Raw genomic sequence first — 20,352 nt, 5'->3', positions numbered from 1 at the left:
AAGAATGCATACCAAACACTGCATTGTTTTTATCGTCCAAGAATGCAAAAACGACCTAGAATGCATACCAAACACTGCCTTGAATTCCCCTAGAAATAAGCATATTGTGCATTCGAAGTGCAGCCCATGCACCCATTAATTATCCAATCTAATCTAACATTAATCTAACATAAACACTCTTAAATCTTAAGCTCATATCCTCTAGCCTATTCAAAATCCCACAACCCACAATTAAAAATGATATGAGGAAACAGAGAAAAAGATCACTTTTTTGTAATAAAATTGAGGGGAAAAAAAACCCAATCAAATCCCCAATCAGCAAGTGCCATATCACATTCCATGAGTGCTTTATACCAACTCCTACTGATCAATTTATTATAACCCACTACCCTTTTCAAAAAGATGCATTATTCCATAGATACAGGAATTACAGAATCACAGACGTTTTCAGTTACATATGGGGGCTTTATAAGATTGTTCTTACTTGCTTGTTATAAATTTAGAGGCAAACATATTAACCATTGAAATCAAAAATTTTCTATTGCCTTGTTATTTGTGAGCGATTAGTATGTTTGACAGATATATCAACAAGAACCCTAAAAAAAAAAATAACTTTTTTACTTTTCCTTCAATTGACTAAAATACCATAAGCTTTTTTCCTTAATTTTCCCCCGCCCTTTTTTTCCCCCACCGGCCAAAAAAAAGTTGAAATAATAAAAAAAAAAATCCCAATCTATGCACTTTTCCTTGCTTCTTACAGTGAGAACAAAACCCCTACCCTACCCGCCTCTTCTCACCCATGAAAACCTCCTCAAGAACACCCTATTCTTGGCAGAGGCACAGCACAGCACAGCACAGCACAAAGACTTCCTCAACAAAGGAAACATATGTAACTTATTGCACTTTCCACTTTCTTTGCAAATGGCCAGGGTAGAAAAATCCCACCTAATTCCCTCTCAATCTCTTCTTTTGAATCCCTTCAGCTTCTTGGCTTGCCACCTTAATATTAATCAAAAAACCATAAAGAAAAAGAACGAAAGAACGAACCCTCTGCCAGCAAAATATGCAAAATGAAACTTTTGTGTCTCTGCCTCTATGTGAAGGACCCGTCAGCCACTCATGCTTCAGTTTCAGAGTCAGAAGAGCTCAGTCCAGGGGAAGCACCTTCCAAACTGCCCACATTAGACCCCAGCTTTGGCTGCATGCCCCGGCACAGTTTTGAGGATGGCCTCAATTTCATATACTGCACAGCATGACAAAACGACAACCTTAACATTCTATACCCAGAGAACATTCAATGTGTCCAAAATATTCATGCATAGATTAAAAAGATTGTTTGAAAGAAGGCATGCATTGTTTACCTCTTTGTAAAAAGCATTTATCTCCTCCTCTGTAAGACCTTCCTCCTCTCCTGCATTTTCCTCCCATCCAAGTGAACGTAGAAAGGCAGCCTCTTCCTCATCTGGATGAACAACTTCATCGGGAACAGAATGTTTGTTTTCTTTGTTAGAAGATATGTGAGACTCCTCAGAAGCACAACCATTGTGGGTCATGTCTCCCCCATTCTCAGATGACCACTCCAGAGCAGAGGGATCTGATGAAGCCGCATCACTACACCAAGGGCTAACTAGAGTAGTAGCAGTCTCTCTGACCAGATCATACGACTTCTCTAAGATAGATGAAGAAACAGAAGGGCTCGGATCTGGGACAGTTGAAGAAAGGTTCGTCGAAGTTTTTTTCCTCATGAGATTGAAGAAATCATTTCGGCTCTGTGCTTGGGAAGTTGTAGGTCTCTTCTCCACAGTGGGTCCATGAATAACAGACAAAGCAGGTACCTTGCGCTCAGCAGTACCAAGTTTTGGGTTGCTGGGACTCCTCAATGGAGAAGCTAATGCAACTGATGGAGCAATAGCAAGTGGATTATTTACTACTCTGCTGGCATTTGTTGGACTCAAGCCATCCTTGGCAGTTGGTGAGACACCATTCTTCTCTCGAGGTGCTTTGAGTACAAGAAGTTTTCCACCATGAGATGTCTTCGGAACATCAGATCTCACAGCTCCACCACGTAGAGAGTGATTAACAAGGTGTGAAGATGGGACCTGCTGCTGCCCAGTCTTTGTACCCATGCTCGACTCCCCAGTCCTTGCTGTTGATGTTTTGGGTTTTGGTTTCTCTGAAGGACCGAGTACCTGGAAGAAAAAAAAAAAAAACATCATCAGTTTTCGTTTGCAGTAAAACATACGACTTGATTCAATGACAAAAATCAAACAAGCCAAATTGAAACCTAGGACAGCAATGAAATAGAATCTAAACATAGGAAGGAAACAACAAATGACATTATTATGTCCTGAATGATCAATGTTCCTGCAGATTGATCAACTACAGCAAAAGTATCAATAACCAGCGATCAAAACAAGTATCTCGCATCACTATTTATAGAAAGGTAAGGCAATATTCCCAGGGTGGAATTACAGAGGCATGTTTTACCCTGTTATTGGATAGTTCTAGAAAACGTAAAGATCATGAAGCTCAAACAAACAATGGACAGCCATATGAACATGCTGATTAAATCAAACACACAAACAGGAAATTAAATGGTCAATCTCCATCCACAGAAAATGAGACATTAACCAACTAATGAGACTCAAATCACAACAGGTACTACATCCTTAAAAAAAATCGATCTAACAGTCCTACTGAGAGCCTTAATCTTGAGGATAGCCGGACATTCTGAACACAAACTGTAACAGATCAAAAGCATTAAGATGCTCTCTTTTTTATGACATCAGAGATGCTTTTCATTTTCAACAAACCATGCCATGCACCAGAAAAGCACACAGTTTCCCAATGTGACCATTCTACCAGAAACTAGCATAAGAAAAAAAAATTCTTTTACTAATCATGAGGAGGGAACATTAAAAAGTGAAAACGAGAACTTTAAGACAATGGGCTTTAGCAGTAGGAAATTGTCATGAAATTTCTCAAGCATAATCTTGCTCACACTTCTGCACCATGTAGGAAGTACAATTCTTTCCAAACCACTCATTCCAACTAAGATTAATCAAAACAAATCACTCAATTAGTTAATTGGTTTTGCTTATCTACAAAAATAAAAGTGATATCCAAAGCTGCAATAACTACAGAAGCATAAAGCTTATGAACCATACTATGAAACTTTAGGAGAAGGTTATTGAAGCCCATTTGAGAAGAGAGACACTCATCTCAATGAATTAATTTGGCTTTTTGTCAGGTAGATCTACGACAGAAGCCATCTACTAATTGAGGAGGCTCATGGAAAGATATAGAGATAGTAGGAAGGATCCCTATATGGTCTTTATTGACTTGGAAAAAACCTATGACCGAGTCCCTAGAGATTTTAGAGATTTAATCCAACATTTTCTAATGAGGAGAGGAGTTTAGAGTAAATTTGTGGATCTAATTAAAGACATGTATGAGGGTGTGGTGACTAGTGTGAGATCTGTGGGAGGCCAGGGCAAAGAATTACCAATTAAGATTGGGTTGCACCAGGGATCAGCCTTGAGCCCTTATGAGACAAAAGAAGGGATTAACTGTAAGTAGGAGTTTCGGAGGTCACCTTGGAAACAAGAGGCTTTAAGATTTGTAGAACAAAGACGGAGTATATGATATGTAATTTGTCACACTATGATGGATACTGATATGGGGTGAATTGTCGAAAGAGAGTTGCAGCAAAGTGATTATTTTAGATACCTGGGGTCAATCATAAGTAAAGAAGGTTATAAAGAGGAGGATGTTCACAGAGAATTAAAGTGGGATGGATGAAGTGGAGAGGTGCGTCCAGAGCGTTGTGTGACCGACGTTTTTCTTTAAAGCTTAAAAGGAAAGTTCTATAGGACTGTTGTGCGACCAGATATGATGTATGAGGAAGAATGTTGGGCAGTTAAGAAGTGTCATATTGATAAGCTGTGTGTAGCAGAGATGAGGATGTTCAGATGGATGTGTGAAAAAACAAGGAAGGATAAAGTATGAAAAGAACATATTAGAGCTGACTTGGGAGTTGCCCCAATCAATGACAAGCTCCGGGAGAGTCGTATAAGGTGGTATGGTCATATTCAATGGAGGCCTATGGACGCCCCAGTAAGGAGGAGTGATATGATTACAATCGAAGGAGTTAAAAGAGACAGAGGAAGGCCTAAAATGACCATAGGAAAAGTGGTGAGGAAGGATATGCAGAGTCTAGGGCTTGTACCAAGTATGACCTCAGATAGAGTCTATTGGAGGGCAAGGATCCAAGTAACATACCCCATATAGCTGAGATTCTTCTGTCATGTTGGGTTGTGCCTCCTCTTTCCTTTTATTTCTATCTCTCATTTGGTATTTTCTTTTTCATTTCTCTTCTCTTTCCCCCCTCCCTCTTTTCTCATCTTCTTCCCTTTTTTTGGTTGGAACTCAATTTTCCTTATTTGGTTTTGTTGGGAACCATGTAGCCGACCCCATTAAGTTGGGATAAGGCTGAGTTTGTTGTTGTTGTAATTAGTTTAACCATTCAAACCATATAGCATTGAAAAGTCATTTTTCAACCTCTGACGGCACTGCCATATGGCATTGGCATGTCATTGGGATCCTCTTGACACACAAAAAAAGGAGGGGCGCAGCAAAAGGAAAAAAGAGAAAAGAGGAGTAAGAGTAGAAGTACAGAGAGACGGGGGTTAAAAAGAGGAAACAAGAACCTTAAAGACTGAAGACCTTAGCAGCAGGACCTAAAATATTTGTTGGTTCAATGTAAGCAGCTGAAGCAACTGCTGGGGGAGCATTTTCAAACTTCTCTAGGGTCTTGCTCACGATTTATCTAACATTAGACTTCCATCTAAACCACTTATTCAAACCATCATCAATCCAATAGTTCTGAGCTTACATAGAATAAATGAATAAAATGACTCGGTAGCAATAAATAATTTGATTTTTATGGTGAATATTTTTGCAAAGTTAAGGCAAAAATATATACAGGCCCACCTACAATTCTTCTAGTAGCTAAAATCTATATAACAATGCAACAGAAAATAAAATGGCAAGGCATGATAAACAAAAGTATGATACATATGGTCAGTAAATATTTCTCGATAAAACTTTACTTCTTTCCAATTTATTGCAGTGCATTGGAAACAAAAACAAGTAATGACACCTAAATCACCAGAAGACCTGAAGGTCTGAAATCAGCTTCATTGCATTTTACAGATGTTGCAAATGTAGACCTGCTGTTCAAATCCAAGACCAGAAAGAGATTAAACTAAAAGAAAACAAATACGCATTTCAAGGATAAGGTCCAGAAAAAGAATTTTCCTAAATGTTCCATGGGGAAAAGGAGCCCCTATCCTAGAAAAATCAAAATCCTAGGAAATGAAAACTTGTCCAACTGATTCAGTCATGTCTCCTTCTAAGCCTAAAATCAATCCCATCTCAACCCTCAGGGGTGGAGAAAAGAAAGGGATATATAATAATGAGAAGCACAATCGTGAATTTACCCTTTCCCCTACCAAGGAACCATATAAGTGGATCTCACATTGAGGTAGTCTTGCAAAAAATGTATACCGAGAATCTGAACCAATCTCCTGCACCCATCTAGTATTTGAGAAAATGAAAGAATTATTGATTTGTTTGAACCAAACCAAGTCCTCTTTCTCTCAAAAGCTGCAAAATGTGGCTCCAAATTATGATATGGCCCCTTCCAGCTACTAACAGATCCCCCTAAAAGAGGATTTTGAAATTATCTAGGGTTTCAATAACCCTTTTTTGAGGAATGAACAGAGAGACAGAAGGATATGTTAGCAAGAGCAGACAATATAGGGTTACCCTACTCATAAAGAAAGCAGTTCCTCTTTCCACCTCTCCAAGCACCTAGCAAGATTTCCAATAACCCCAGTCAGATTGACACCATTGATAATGGGCCATCTATGAATGTCACAACCGTAAAGGTTTACATATCCTGCCCAAGTATAACCCAGCCAAGAATCCTTTCCAAGTTCACCTTGAGCCACATTATTTTTACAGAGCAACTTTAAACAGCCATCTAGTTACCTTGCTAGTCACAACAACCCCCCCCCCCCAAAAGGAAAAACATATTACCACAAACTGCAACTTCTACTCTCACCAAAAATGTTCTACAGATATCCCCCTACCACGAGTTGTGGCATTGATTCTCCATTAACTTCACTGGACCTGCAAAGATCTTCCTAGAATAAATTCCACCAATTGAATCTAGGCTTGGAGCATTTGGATATAAGGCTCAAGTGATGCAACCCTCCAACACCTTCACTTTGGGTCACTGCGGGCCCGCTCCGAATAATAGAAACTCAATTAATAGGGCTAGTTTCGTAAGTTCCTGGTACTCAGGACTCGTTTTGGCAAAGCACACACAAGCATGGACTGAACCTTGATTAGAACTGATAGAAAAGGAGTAGGTTGGAATTAAATTAATGAGCAGTACTACTTCACCTTCAATGGAATAAAAGAGTGCAGAGAGATGATCACACCATTGCAACAGTAAACTCCAATATGTTTTATCTCATCCAATATGAATATTATGATGCTCAACATATTTAAAGACTTGTAACAAAAGCTAACCTACTCAAACTCTAACACTGAAGTAGAGTTTGAACCAGACTGTACACTCTATCCTAAGACTCTATTAACATGAATAAAATAAAGGAAAGAAAATATTTTTTTAAAAAAACTCCTAATTAACCCAGTGTGTAACTGCATCATCAAACCTGTTGGTTGATTGTAATGGCTAATGGCTAATGGCTAATTAAGTTTCTATTGGCATAACTCAAAGCCTTACTCAAACAAGTTGAGTCAGCCACACAAATCATATTCTATACTCCATTTAAGACCAAATCTACTGTTAATTCACAAGCACTCATTCCTTGTCTCACTACAACCCAGGTCATTCATGAACTTCCAATTGGTCTTCAAAAACTCTAATTGCACCATATCACTTAATTTTATCTACTGATCTTGTGTATTACTTCAACCCCCACTTTATGTGCTTCTATTTAAGGCACAATACAATACATAACCCAAAGTTAACCAGCCAAAGCCCATAGAACCCTTGCATAGCGCAAAATTAGATCTCCCTAGGCTTATCCCAATTGGGCAGTCTTGACTGCATCTCCTTCCATAAATTATACATATCTTTCCTTACTACTTCTCCTAGGGTCATTTTAGGCCTGCCCCTAGCTCTTTTGCTCCTTCAATCAGAATCAAATCACTCTTCCATACCGATGCATCCCAAGGCCTATGTTGAACACACACACACAGATATATATATATATATATATATATATATATATATATATATATATAGAGAGAGAGAGAGAGAGAGAGAGAGAGAGAAGAGAGAAATCAATTACTCCACCAGGTATCTCTTTCCTTTATTCCTTCCACTTATCCTTCTTATTCTTACTTCTTCTTCTTCTAGTTCTGCAAATGTTATCCTGGTTTCTTCTAATTTCTTCTCTCTATTCATTGAATTCTTGTTCAGCTTTATATACCTGCTAAAATTCTCTCTTTCAAATCTGGTTATTAGAGATCAGTCAACCTTATTATTAAACTGTTTATCAATTCTAACATCAGATTCTGCTGAGATTTCTTAGTTCTTGAATTTAGCTTGAAACAGCAGCAGCCAAGAATCATCCACAAATTCTCATCTGAATCACAGGATTCTTTCATTAGTTGATAGGCATGATAAAACTGCATGCTCAACCAGACTATAAAACTGCATACTCGACCAGACTTTCAGGCTAATCAGGCAGTAGGAACCAATTACAATCAATTCTGTTCATGTTTCCATCCTATTGATTCTACATGATCCTGGTATAATTGTAGTTCTTGTTTTTGTAGATTTTTTCTAGAAACCTGAACTGAATTACAATCAATTCTGTTCATGTTTCTCATAGACACGATAACTTCCTCCATGAACAAAATAGAATTCTTCCAGACCTTCTTACCTCTCTATAAAGAGAGTTCCAGTGCACGATGCCCCTGCCATTTGCAGGGTCTGGGGAGGTTCCTAATAATGTAGGGACGCTAGGCTGCAAGAGACAACACTAACACTCCTACAAGAAATCAGCATCGTAATGAACTAACACACAGAATCTCAGCAAAACTCCTTGGGAAACTGACCCGCAGAAAGGATAGAAGGGTGGATCGAGTCTTTCACTCTCACCTGAGGTATCTCACATTCTCACCTCTCGTAAGGTCTCTCACCTCTCAGGAATCTCTCCCACTCAACTGCATCTCACAGCTGTCACAGTTGTTAAACAACTTCTTCTTTTACTCATCAAATCGTTGGCTGTATTCAGCCTTGTGTTCTATTTATAGAATCAATTACAACCTAATGCAAATTCTAAAATTAAACAAAACTCCAAAAATTAGTGGGAAACTAATTCCTAAGATGTCTCTAATTACATGACTAAATAGGAAATAACTGAATAAGATAACCAATATAACCCAACTCAATTCCTGGTATTAATCTTCAAACTTGATCTTATCCAGCTGGCCATTATCTCCTAGAAACATTCTCCATCCAAGCTCTCATGGGCCCCACAGAGATTTACTAGTAGCCTTCTACTGCAAGGAACAAACTACTCCAGCCAATAATAACCTGGCTGATATCCTGAATTATCTCCTCGATGCAAGCTGGCCATGAGACCCATTGAAGCTGCCAATTTCTCTCCAAATTTATCTCCATGCAACTGGCCAGAATGGGCCCACAAAATCTGGAAAATAATCCTCCCTTAAATCAGCTATCACGATCTCTTCTTTGGACAAAATCGATGGCTGAATGTGACCCAAATTATAGGCCAAGTAGGGAGGTACATGCTGGTTCAATGGCTCAGAATATGGACCAGAATTGAACCCAATTTGATGCCCACAAATTATAGGCCAGGTAGGCAGGTACATGCTGGTTCAATGGCTCAGAATATGGACCAGAATTGAACCCAATTTGATGCCCAATCGTAGGACCTGATCTACATCAATCCCCCCCCCACTTAGAAAAACTGAACCTCGAGTTTTGAACATTCAAACGACCATCGTGGTATGATGAAGACCAAGCTGCAGCCCATAGTAAAATTCCGGTAGTTCACAGCTGGCCATGTTTGGGTCTGATACCAAATAATGTAAACCAGTTCACAAGAGGATCGCAAACTTCAGGTCCGGCAACAGTAAATACTTCGACTGGTTCTCAGATTAGCAGGAAATTTCAGAACAATAACATAAAATTAAAAAAAAAAACAAGAAATCAAAGCAGGGAAGAAGAAGATAGGATAGTCTCTCTAAGACTCATCTCTCACCCACAGCCTCTCACCAATGGTATCTCACCATACTCTCTCATCGAGAAGCACAAAGCTATGTTCTTTTTATTATCTCAATCTCATCAATCAAATTTGTGTACAAGGTTGTAGTCCCTTACAAACTTATATAGAAGACTCAAAAACAAACACTAAAAAGGAAAGACCTAACCCAATCCTTAACTAATAAGGTACCATAAACTGACTAGGAAACTAAAATAATGAAAGAAACTGACTCAAAACAGGACAAAAAAACTAAATTAATGAAGTAAATCCCGTTTTCCTACTTTCTACCCGTATTTTAGGCCATTACATTGACTCATTACAAAGAAAACTCATGGGATCAAAGGCCCAACATATGCATAACCCAACTCAAGGCTTATTTCCAATAAAATAAGCCCATTAAGTGACTTATCTGCATCACATAATGCACGCAGTCTTCCCCTGCTTCGTGGAGAGGCTGTTTCCCGACTGGAACCTGCAACCACTAGGTTGTAATGAAACAACCTTGCCTTCTAACCTCTCTAACATACTAAAAACCAAAACTCTAACGATACTTTCTAATTCTTTGAACTACTTTATACTTTCCAGACTATTTTGACCACCAACTAAGCTTCCAGAATTTGAAATCCCATCAGAGACCCTCAGTATATTAGCAATAACTTTCCCAAAACAGCTCCGAGTTGCAATATCTTGGTTTCAATGGGAAGCTAATTGAATGAGCAAGCAAACAGCACCAAAATTTTGGCCAAAGGGCACACTTTGGACCACAGAAATAACCTCAAGTATAAGTCATAGAAATTACAGACAACATAACTCAAAAATCAAAATAAAATAGGACATAAAATCAATAAATAGATGAACCTCTTGAGTGGAAATGAATATCCTGAAGGAGGAAACATCACTGATTTCAAGTTTGAAATGCTCTTCAATAAAAATCCTAGAACCAATATTTTACATCTTCTTACACACTAACATAAATTTTTCTCAAACATGTATACAGCGTACAGACAACCAAATATTGCCACACTGGAAGAACCAACAGCAGTATAAAGATTTAAAAAAGGTCAAGATGGCTCAAACCGGAAAATGGAGGGAAACAGGTGAATGCAAAAACTAGCAAGATTTCAACTTTTAAATTGAAGTACATAAGCACCATCAAAATTTTCCAGAAACCAAATGACAAAAAATTCCAAACAACAAATTAACAATTGATGATTTTTGGTTCAACACATCCCCCCACTCCAAAAACCATTTGGCCATGTCGGAGCTACGAGTATCAAGACAATAAATTCAGAAATTGTTACTGGCACAGTATCTTAATGAACAAGAGGACTCGGCAAAACAAAGACAACAGTAAAAAAGCAACACTTTTAGCAACTTGTAATTTCTTACATCCAATCATTTAGAAGACCACAGAAACAATGTTGACTAGACACAAAATACCCCTAACTCTCAACACCTACCAAACATAACAGTCAATAATGTCGACCATGTGCCTATTGTATTCGTAGAAGAAACAATGAAGAGAGAGCAGAGTATACTGTAGAAGGAAGAGGAGAGCAGACTAGCAGAGCAGCAGAGAGTTCTGTTACCAGCCAGAAAACGCCTTCAGAGCCCCTGATGCAGGTCCAAGCATCCGTAAGAAGAAGAGAGAGCCCTAAGCTTAGGGCCGATTAAATTGAAGAGCCTTAGTTTGCCTTACTTTCATTCTATATTTAGTTATTTTGTAAAACTTAATTTGAACCAGGTTTGTAAACTTAAATTGAACCAGGTTCAACCTTTGGTTCAATTTAAGTGATTCAGTCCCATTGGCTAGAAGTTAGCCTATTTCTATTGGTCCTTAGAGGATCTTGTATTAGGGTTTGGGCTTTCAGCCTTAATATAGCTAAGTAAATCGTGGGAGGCTCCCCACTATTCATTTTGCTAAAAAAACTGTTTCAGCTTGCTGCCATTGTTGCTGTTGCCCAGCTCCCTTGTGAGTGTGCTTTGTGGAACACAAGGTGAGGGATTGGTGGAACTCCAATCAACTCCCTGCATCTGTTCAGATCGGGAGATTCTCTTCTACATCTTCTAGTTGCTGTTCTCCAAATCCAGTAAGTGTTTATCATTCATGAAATTTCTTTTCTAGTTTCATTCCTTTATTAGATTCACCTCATGTTTGGATCTTAGCTTCTTCTTATCAACCCTTCCACTCGATCCTCAGTTCTGTCCCATTTCCTACCTCAAAACCCAACATCCCCTCATATCCATTTAACCCTAAAATAACCCAGAACCTGTCCAGAACTAACCTACCCTAAAAAAACCCCCATATTAGGATCGAATCTCCCTCTCCCTATTTGGGAAACTCAATCCAAACCTTGGATCAAACCCTCCACTATAAACCCTAAACTCACCACCTTCTTCTTCCTCAAACCCGAAACCCTAATTTTTCTGTTTTTTAAATTCTCATCCAAATCTTTCCAAACCTGGTTTAAGAGCCTGCCCTAAACCTACCCTGCTTTACCATATAAGATTCAATCCCAATACCCCAAGCCAAACCCTAGTCTTGACAAATTTCCTCAAAATCTGCCTCTCCAAACCAATAGCTTAACAGATTTTGTTTTACCTGGCTCCTAGTAGATCTAACATCTATCTAGGACTACATTAGCCCCAATGGTTAAACGATTCTCGCAATCTTGCCTTCAGACTTCAGAGCCGCAGAGTTCAGCCCTGAGTTTTCTTTTCTTTCAATTTGGGGATGACTGGATGAGTTGAAGGAAATGGCAAAGAGTGGGAAGGCCAAAGGGAAAGAGAAAGGGTTTAGGGACTTCAGATCTCTTTGAATCTTCAACTGGATTTTTTTTTTAATTTTATTTGGGGATGATTTGCAGTAAATGCAAGAAACGGCGCAGAGTGTGAAGAGTGGAAGACCAAAGGGAAAGAGAATCGTTTTTAGGGGTTTTGTGATTTGGGGGTTTTTTTATTTCCATTTTTACCATTTAAAAAAACGCATACATGTTTAAAACGGAGGGGTCTGCCGTTTGCCATTTTTCCTATATACTACGCAATCAAACGGCAAACAACGTTTTAAACGGTAAAAAATGCGAACGGCATTTTAAACGCCTTTTTGCTAACAAAGGTTGAGTCGGACCCAGCCTGTCAAGGACCAGAGAACCATGGATCACATCTGTTTCCCTAAAGGGCCATCGACTCCTCCACTACGTCAAGCGCATAGTTGTCAAGGCGTCGCCTAGGCATCCGGGCGCCTTGGACGCCTTGTTCGCCTAGTTGGTGTCGCCTTAAACTTTGGCCCTCTCCACCGCCTTGGGTCGCCTAACTGCCGTGACAACTATGGTCATGCGTCATGCTTTTGATGAAAGGGTGGGAGCGGTTTTGCTACTGCGACTGAACCAAATCCGTTTAGTCAAGTTTCATGTTGATCAAGGCGAATCCGAGCCCTTTTCTTTGAAACCCTACTGGGTTTTCCGCCTCCCTGTTTTGGCTGGAGGTTGAAGGTAACCCCCATCCCTCCCACATTGTAATTTTAAGCCTGATTTTCCCCTTTTGCCCTTCCTTCTTTAGTTAATTCAATTTTATCATTTATTTTAGTTCTCTTCCAAGTTTGCTTTTGGTAAGTAAATATTATTCGCTATTATGTCCTCTCTCCTTTTTCTATCCATTTAACTCTCGAAAAATCTGATTATTACAAGAATGCCATCTTTCCTTTGCAACTTCAGTTTACTTACAGAATTTCCACTATTATTAAATAATAAGGGTTATTCCAACCAGGGTTTGCACCACCACTTGAATTAATAATCCTCAAGCACATTCTTTTTTATTCTTTGGATCTTTGATGAAGGATCCATCAAATCCTTGTCCAGCAAAAGTGACCACCAAGCCATATCCATGAAAAGGTGACTTACATTGTATAACCCACTTATTATTATTTATTATTATTATTATTATTATTAGGGGAAGAATTCTTTGTGGGGGAGCGCGCCCCCATCATAGGGGCAGGATTTCCGTTATTCATAGGGGAAATTACTTCTCTTATTATTATAATTATTATTATTATAATTACTATAATAATAATAATAATAATAATTATTATTATTATTATATAGTACTACCCTTTACTCTATAGGCATTTCATATCATCACGATACATCCAAGAGAGAGAGGACCAGATGAGAGGCAGAAATAGAAAAGGAAAAGCTCATTTAATATAAAACCTGGAAGCCATAAGGCTCCTTCTGATTGCAGACAAAGGGAAGGGAAGTGAAATCAGTTTTTTTAAAAAAAGGGAAAAGGAACCACATGACGCCAGCATGCGGATTCCTTATACGCCCTCTCATAAACCATCGTGGGACCCACACACTCTCTCTTCATTAAAACCCTCCCCAATTGTACAATTTGTCACCCACAATCTGACATAGTGGGGAACCTCTTCCCTTAAAAAATGAAACTTTGGCAATAATGTAACTAGCTTAAACTATTACTAAATATGATAATCATACTTTTCAAATGGAAAGTTTATTTCCTTCTTAAAACCAAGAAATTTGGTTGCAAAATATAGTAAAGGTTAATAACGAGATTTGGTTTATTTCCTTCTTAAAACCAAGATATTTGGTTGTAAAATGTAGTAAAGTTTAATAACGAGATTTGGTTTATTTCCTTCTTAAAACCAAGAAATTTGGTTGCAAATTGTAGTAAAGTTTAATAACCAGTTTTTTTAATGTTCTGGAGTTAGTTACACAATAATGTTAAGTAAGGATTACAAAAGTTTCCATTTTAGTTTTTATTTGATTTCACTTCCTTTCCCTTCATTTCCCTTGCAACCATTTTAGGTTTTATTTGATTTCACTTCCTTTCCCTTTATTTCCCTTGGAACCAGACTGAGCAAACAACAGGATTGTCCTTCCACCATTTCCAGCACTGGCACTGGATGTATTCTTTTTTTTTTGTTTTTGGGGGGTGGGGGGGGGGGGGGTTGGAGTAGGTTCTGGTAAGGCAAAAACTGTACAAGTTAACATGCAGTCAACTTACAAAATCAAAAAAAAAAGGGAAGGAAATAGCTCTTACCAAAGCTTTAGGCATTGAAGGCGTCATAGGAATTAACTGCCTTGATTGTTTTATAGCAAGCTCCTCAAGCCTCTGCGTCTCAACAGATAACTACAATAAAGCAGACAAGGACACCGTTATCAATAGAGCAACTTAAAATATTTAATAGAATTACAGAAGGAACAGCTCAGTTACCTGGGGAGCAGCACGAGCTCGTGAAGGAGCTTGTGCCAATGTTTCAGCCATGTTGAGGCCAGTTGATGTGCTTGATACCACAGAGGATGAAGTTGCAGGCACACTTTGTTGAACTGATGAGAGTCCCATGCTATTGCTTCCAATGATCACAGGCACCTCTGCTAGTGCTGACGTCCAGCCCTCACCTCCAATCACAGCTGAAGCACCTATTGGCAAGCTCTGAACAGCTGTGCTCAAACCGGGGGAGGAGACCCTTCCTATATCAGGTCCTGCTTGTCTTTCTTCAGCTCCAAGGGAGGGGAAGTCCCTTTCAAATGCAGCCTTGTGAATGCTGCTCACAATAGCAGACCCACCTAACAAACCATTGCTGTTGCTGTGATTGTTACTGTTGCTGTTGCCATTGTTAGAGTCAGCTGCTACTCTTCTGGGCCAGCTGTCGCCTCTTTTTCCTGATATTGACTGTTTTCCTGATATTGACTGTGAACGCCTTAAAGTATCCTTCTCAATCCTACTTGTATGTATGTTTCCCAAAGGATCGAAATAGTCTCGGTCCCTGTAATCCCCCAACACTGACCTATCTTTATCATGGAAGTCAAGGAGATCCTTCTCCCAGTCCCTGTCACGGTGGCTCCTCGCAAAACCACTGTAAGACCGTGAGTAGGAAGATGTGTCCTTGTCATGTATAGAACCATTACTACTTGAACTCCTACGAAAATAGTTTGAGGAGGACCGATCCAAAAAAGTAGAACGAGAAGAATCGTATTCAACACTGCTCACAGAAGATCTATTTCTCGCGTGAAGTGTTACAGTATGCTCATCTACAATAATGAAACACTCATTCAAATGGAAGCTATCTAGAGATAAACTCCAACTTCTAAAATAAAATATGGTGAAGAAGAATTAAAGGAACTAAGAGTACCTGAATGCGGGGAAGAAGATGAAAGATGGTGGGCTGCACTGCCACTCCCAGTTAAACTTCCAGTACTCTTCAACCATTCTGGAACTAATGTAGGCTCACTTCTTTCCATAACGGACGTTGAACATGATCAGAGACAATTTAAAAAGGAAATCCCAATACGATATGCCTTCACAAATTAATCCAGCCTAACACCATTACCCAGAAGATGAAGCTCGTTTCAGTTGTTGCAACCAACACAACAAGATCACTCTAATCCCGTTAAACGATTCAAAGAAATTTTTGAAACCTCACTTCTGTCTAAATCCACTCAAGAGGGATTATAAGGGTAATAAAACGAATCCAGAGGCTCCTGTACAAGACTCTGACACTCCAACCTTCAGTTGAACAATAAACTAATACCCTCAAAGCTATAACTAGGGTTTGTCCTCTTTGTACAACTTCAATCAAAGTGAAAGCCCGAATCAAAAAGGCTCTTTTTACTTGTTTACAATGACATGGTAGGTAAAGCAATGACAATGGAAACAACGAAGAAAATATTAGAAAGAACCATAAGGGCTTCTCTACGCTTCAGATGGATTTGCAATCTCCAATAGAAACTTTCAGAAGACCCTCATCTCTGCAACGACTCTCGAATCGAAATTCCCACAAACAAAAATCCTACCCTTTAGCGGATAATGAAGAAAACAAAACGTCACTAGGCCAACAATTGAAACCCATTAAAGTAAACTCCGGGAAACAGCAAACCCTAGAATCAGAAAAACCCTAGATATCAATAATATGATCAAGAAAAGAATTTAATGGGTCAAAAAATATGGAAAATTTAATGGAAGCCCACGACAAGAATTCTCGAAACTAGGGTCTAACAGAACAGAAATCAGAGAAAAACACAAGAAGACAAAAGGGTTTGAAGCATAGATTGAAACGAACTAACCCTTTGCCTCTTAACAATTGATGAACAGACGAAACAGGTTTGTTTGAACGCCCGCAATCCTAACCGCAGGATCCAAGCATAGCAGCCCTAACCGTTCGATTAACCGCCAAGTGTTTTCCAATGCTGAGTAGTAGGTTTCAGAGAGAATTCCAAAACGAAGAGGATTAGACGAAGAGTTAGAAACCCAAAAGGACAGTTTCAAGAAGAGAAGGAGAGACAGAGAGAAGTTGAGATATAATTGGAGACTCAGAAAAAAACCTTTTGTGTGTGTGTGTGTGTGTGTGTGTGTGTGTGTGTAGTGTGTTGGAGCGAGAGATTGGAGAAAACGATTGGAGAAAACGAACGAGCTTTGGTGGCCGCCGTGGAGGGAAGGAGTGAGGGTTTTATCCGAGAGAGATTGGGAGAGAGAGAGAGACAGAAGGTCTTTCAATGTATCAGTTTATTTTGTTTGGTTTTGCTAAAACAAAACGTATGAAGAGAAGCGCCTCTTTGTTTCTCTAGTACTAATAAAACCCTTTTTTGGTTTGTTTTTCTTTTGCCTTTTCCTCTTATAACTGTGAGAATGAGTTCACCTTAAAAAATCCTCTATCTCTATAGTCTATATACACAACGAACTTGCCCGACTTACATCATGTGTAAGAGTTTATGGACATTATTTTCTATGTATTATCTTCTGTACTCTACTAATGGCTATTTCCTTCCTTACTGTTTCCTTGTCTCCTATCCAATAATTTTTTTTTTAAATAATAATAAATATTTATTGTTAGGTTTTTTTTCCAAATGGGAAATATCTTAAAAGCCATTAAAAAAAAAAATTTAATATAAAATTTAGTGTTTACCAAATTGTTATGTATGTTAAACCCTCTAAAGACAAAAATTATAGTCAATATTCTTTCTATTACAATATTTTTGTTCTAGAGTATTGAAATGTCTAAAAAAAAATGGAATTTAACTTGTTGATTTAACTTTATCGGTAGGAAGAGGATTCTCTGAGCCACCCTCGCTGATGGCATAGCAAAGAACTACATCATCAACATAGGGTCCACAGGGTCAGGATAGGAGAGAGAAAATAATTTTAAAAAATTCCATATGAGAGGACCTATGGTACATTGGTTTTGTATAGAAATTTTTTATTTTTTTTATCTGTATATAAATATCTTGATAAGTATAGGAACATTAAAGAGTTGAACTTTTTTTAGGTAGTTCTAATACTTTGATGGTTTTGAGAACTTATGTAATTCTATAGATTCTAGCAACTAAAATACCCTGAGAAGGTGTAACGAAATTGTTTTTTTTTTTCCTTTTTTTTTTTTTGGGGGGGAAGAGGGGGTTTAATGGATATAAAGGTTGAACCTTAGGTTTTCCAAATGTTAAACTTCTATACTAATAAATTCTCAACCCCTCTCCATTTTCCCATAATAGATAATCTCTTCAAGTAGATTATTAAGTGGGTGTAGATATTGTGACCATTTAATTTAGTATTTAGGTACCATATGTTTTTTTTTTCCGGTACTACTTCAGGTACCATATGAATGCAAATGTGTAGATGGCGGGCGCGACTCAATGGTAATGTTGCATACATATGACCTCCCTAGATCCCACAGTGGTGGGAACCTCGTACACTAGGTATGCTCCTTTTGTATGAATGCAAATGTGGTTTTCCACAATTCCACATTAGGTTACAAATTAACACATTTATTCAGTAGGCATGTAAACGGATCGGATACGGATCAAATGTAATCGGATTCGGATATTTTCTGGTCGAATACGAATACCTCTAAACGGATTCGGATGCGGATCGAATTCGGATTTTCGACCATCTGTTTACACCTCTGCCTTGTGTAACCCGAACCTTCCTCCCCCTAGTGGATACAATTCACTCTCAATCCATAGTTTTAGATCACGATTCTCTTTTCCTCATATTTTAGAACCTGTTGAATCTTCAAAAACCCTCAAGATCGTTATTTATTTAATTTTTTATAATTAAGTATCCGGATTAGGATTTTTATCGAAGTATTTGGGTTTTTTTTTCCGGATATCTCTAATCGAATACGGATGCCCCTAAACGGATATAGATGCGGATCGAATTCGGATTTTCGATTATCCATTTATAACCCTAAATTTTATTGTGAGTCTCGTGGATAATGGGCTTCATATTAGAGAGAGTCCCACGTAGATATTGAGAACCATATAGTCATGCCCTACATAGATATTCTAATTATCTAATAGGCTCTATCATTCTTCAAAATAAACTAATAACTACGAAAAATGAAAAGATCATCCATCTAGGGAAGTGAGTGGGCCAAGTAGAGATAGGCTTAGTATTATAGCCCAAGAGCTAGCGGGCTTAGAACAGCCCATCCAAGTAGTGTGTACATAAGTGGGACTCTCTTTATTTGCTGCAAAGCATAAGATTATGTTAATCATTTGTATGATAAGCCCATTACAAATATAATGTTTTAAAGCTCTAAATTGACTACAAGAATCCATTTATATCAACATAAAATGAATGGAATTAAAATATATATATATATATATATAATTTTTAAATTATAAATTTATTTAATAGTTTTCAACACTAGACTGAATTGTGAATTGAAAAGCTTCCTAGTATCTATTAAGATAGGTTTTGACTAAAGAATCATGGTTTTGATTAAAGGAGGAAATTAATAAATAAATGCTAAATTAAAACACAATAACAATAAAATAAAACCACTAGTCCAAACTGGATGGTTCACAAAAAAGCAGACAATTTTCAAAATCACCCGATTTTGTGTGGTTTTAAAGAGGGGGTCTTAGAGAGGACCGGACCAAAAAAGAGAGTAATATTGATTTGGTTTGATTTCTAGTTTGGTCCAATTTTTAAAATTATGGATTTTTCATCGGAAGCAATAACAAAGGATGCATAGTTTTATGTTTGGGGCATAGTTTGAAAACCAGGTTTTCCGACACGACTCGCTCTCTTCAAAACTTAGTGATTCGGATGAGTCATACACCTAGTTAGCAAATTCGGATTCGGGAATTATTCGGAATGATTCGTTTTGTTAATTTAAGATTTCGGTAAAAAAAGCGGACATAATAAAATTCGGATTCGGATTCGGATTCGGATTCGGGAATTATTCGTTTACCAAAATAAAAGTCGGGCAAAAAATTCGGACGTTATTTTTAATATTTATAGTATCTGTTTAACATTATCAATCAATTAACATACCTACATAAATTACAAGTAACATAAAATTGGGAATACAAGCATTTATAATCTACTAATTCCATCATTAGGTAAATTCCTCCTATAGAGAGTACTGTAGTTGTTTTTTTTTTTTTTTGGTTAAAAAAAGTCTCTTTCTTACTAACTCCTTTCTTTCTTTAATGTGAATCTTACTGTCCCCAACTCCCCATGGCTCCTATACCTATAGTCCAGAGTTCCAAACACATAATCCAAGTGAGAAAGACTCTTTCTGTTTATCTTTATTTTTTTTCTAATTCTTCGATGGATCTTGATCTCAATTTTGGAAGAAAATATTTTTAAAGTAAAATTAAAATCCATCAATAACATTGAGTCACTAAGGCTGAGAAATTAGAAAATACTTACAAAGGCAGACGGAGAAGAGAAACAGTCTCGCTGGCTGAAATCTGAATAGGGACGGAAAAGAAGAAGATAGCTTCAGATGGAGTGTTCCAATCTCTGAACGAGGCAGCAAATCTGTAGATGGGATGTGGGGATGTGGGATGGAAGTCACGAAAGTACGAGATAGCTGTTGCAACCTTGCAGGTAGCAAGGTTGTTGCTTGCAGCGGTGGCCGGAGTCGGAGAAGAAGAAGCGCCCCAGAGTCCCAGACGACAGACTTGGTCGATTCTTTGACTCTTTGTCTCTCTCACAGACACAGAGACACGGTAAAACTGTAAAAGGGTTAAACTGTTAAAGGGGTGAAAGT

General features: G+C 38.1%; 2 protein-coding genes across 2 annotated transcripts in view; both read right to left on the bottom strand.

Moving 5' to 3' along the window:
• Positions 1-867: 867 nt before the first annotated feature.
• On the bottom strand, positions 868-16,687 carry LOC122655736. Its single transcript, XM_043850038.1, has 5 exons — positions 15,487-16,687; positions 14,568-15,385; positions 14,394-14,483; positions 1,362-2,189; positions 868-1,243 (listed from the first exon to the last, which is right to left on the bottom strand). Exons 1-5 carry the CDS (start codon positions 15,593-15,595, stop codon positions 1,118-1,120), a joined length of 1,971 nt encoding a protein of 656 aa, XP_043705973.1. The 5' UTR covers positions 15,596-16,687; the 3' UTR covers positions 868-1,117.
• The window catches only part of LOC122655737 (DNA-directed RNA polymerase III subunit RPC10-like), a 28,764-nt gene continuing 22,172 nt past the window's right edge, over positions 13,761-20,352 (bottom strand). Inside the window, exons 4-5 of the mRNA XM_043850039.1 lie at positions 16,758-16,764; positions 13,761-13,776 (exon numbers count right to left, since the gene is read on the bottom strand). The gene's annotated coding sequence lies outside the window, so the exon portion shown is untranslated. The remainder of the gene's footprint in view (positions 13,777-16,757; positions 16,765-20,352) is intronic.

Source organism: Telopea speciosissima, chromosome 3, assembly GCF_018873765.1.
Source record: "Telopea speciosissima isolate NSW1024214 ecotype Mountain lineage chromosome 3, Tspe_v1, whole genome shotgun sequence".
Taxonomy (NCBI): Eukaryota; Viridiplantae; Streptophyta; class Magnoliopsida; order Proteales; family Proteaceae; genus Telopea; species Telopea speciosissima.
This window is presented reverse-complemented; position numbering and strand designations above follow the sequence as displayed.

Coding starts and splice junctions, on each gene's coding strand:
- LOC122655736 (XM_043850038.1), bottom strand. CDS start 15,595: ATGGAAAGAAGTGAGCCTACATTAGTTCCAGAATGGTTGAAGAGTACT. Junction 2,190..14,393: donor CTTCAATGCCTAAAGCTTTG/GTAAGAGCTATT, acceptor TTTTTCTTCCAG/GTACTCGGTCCTTCAGAGAA. Junction 1,244..1,361: donor TAAATGCTTTTTACAAAGAG/GTAAACAATGCA, acceptor CATGCTGTGCAG/TATATGAAATTGAGGCCATC.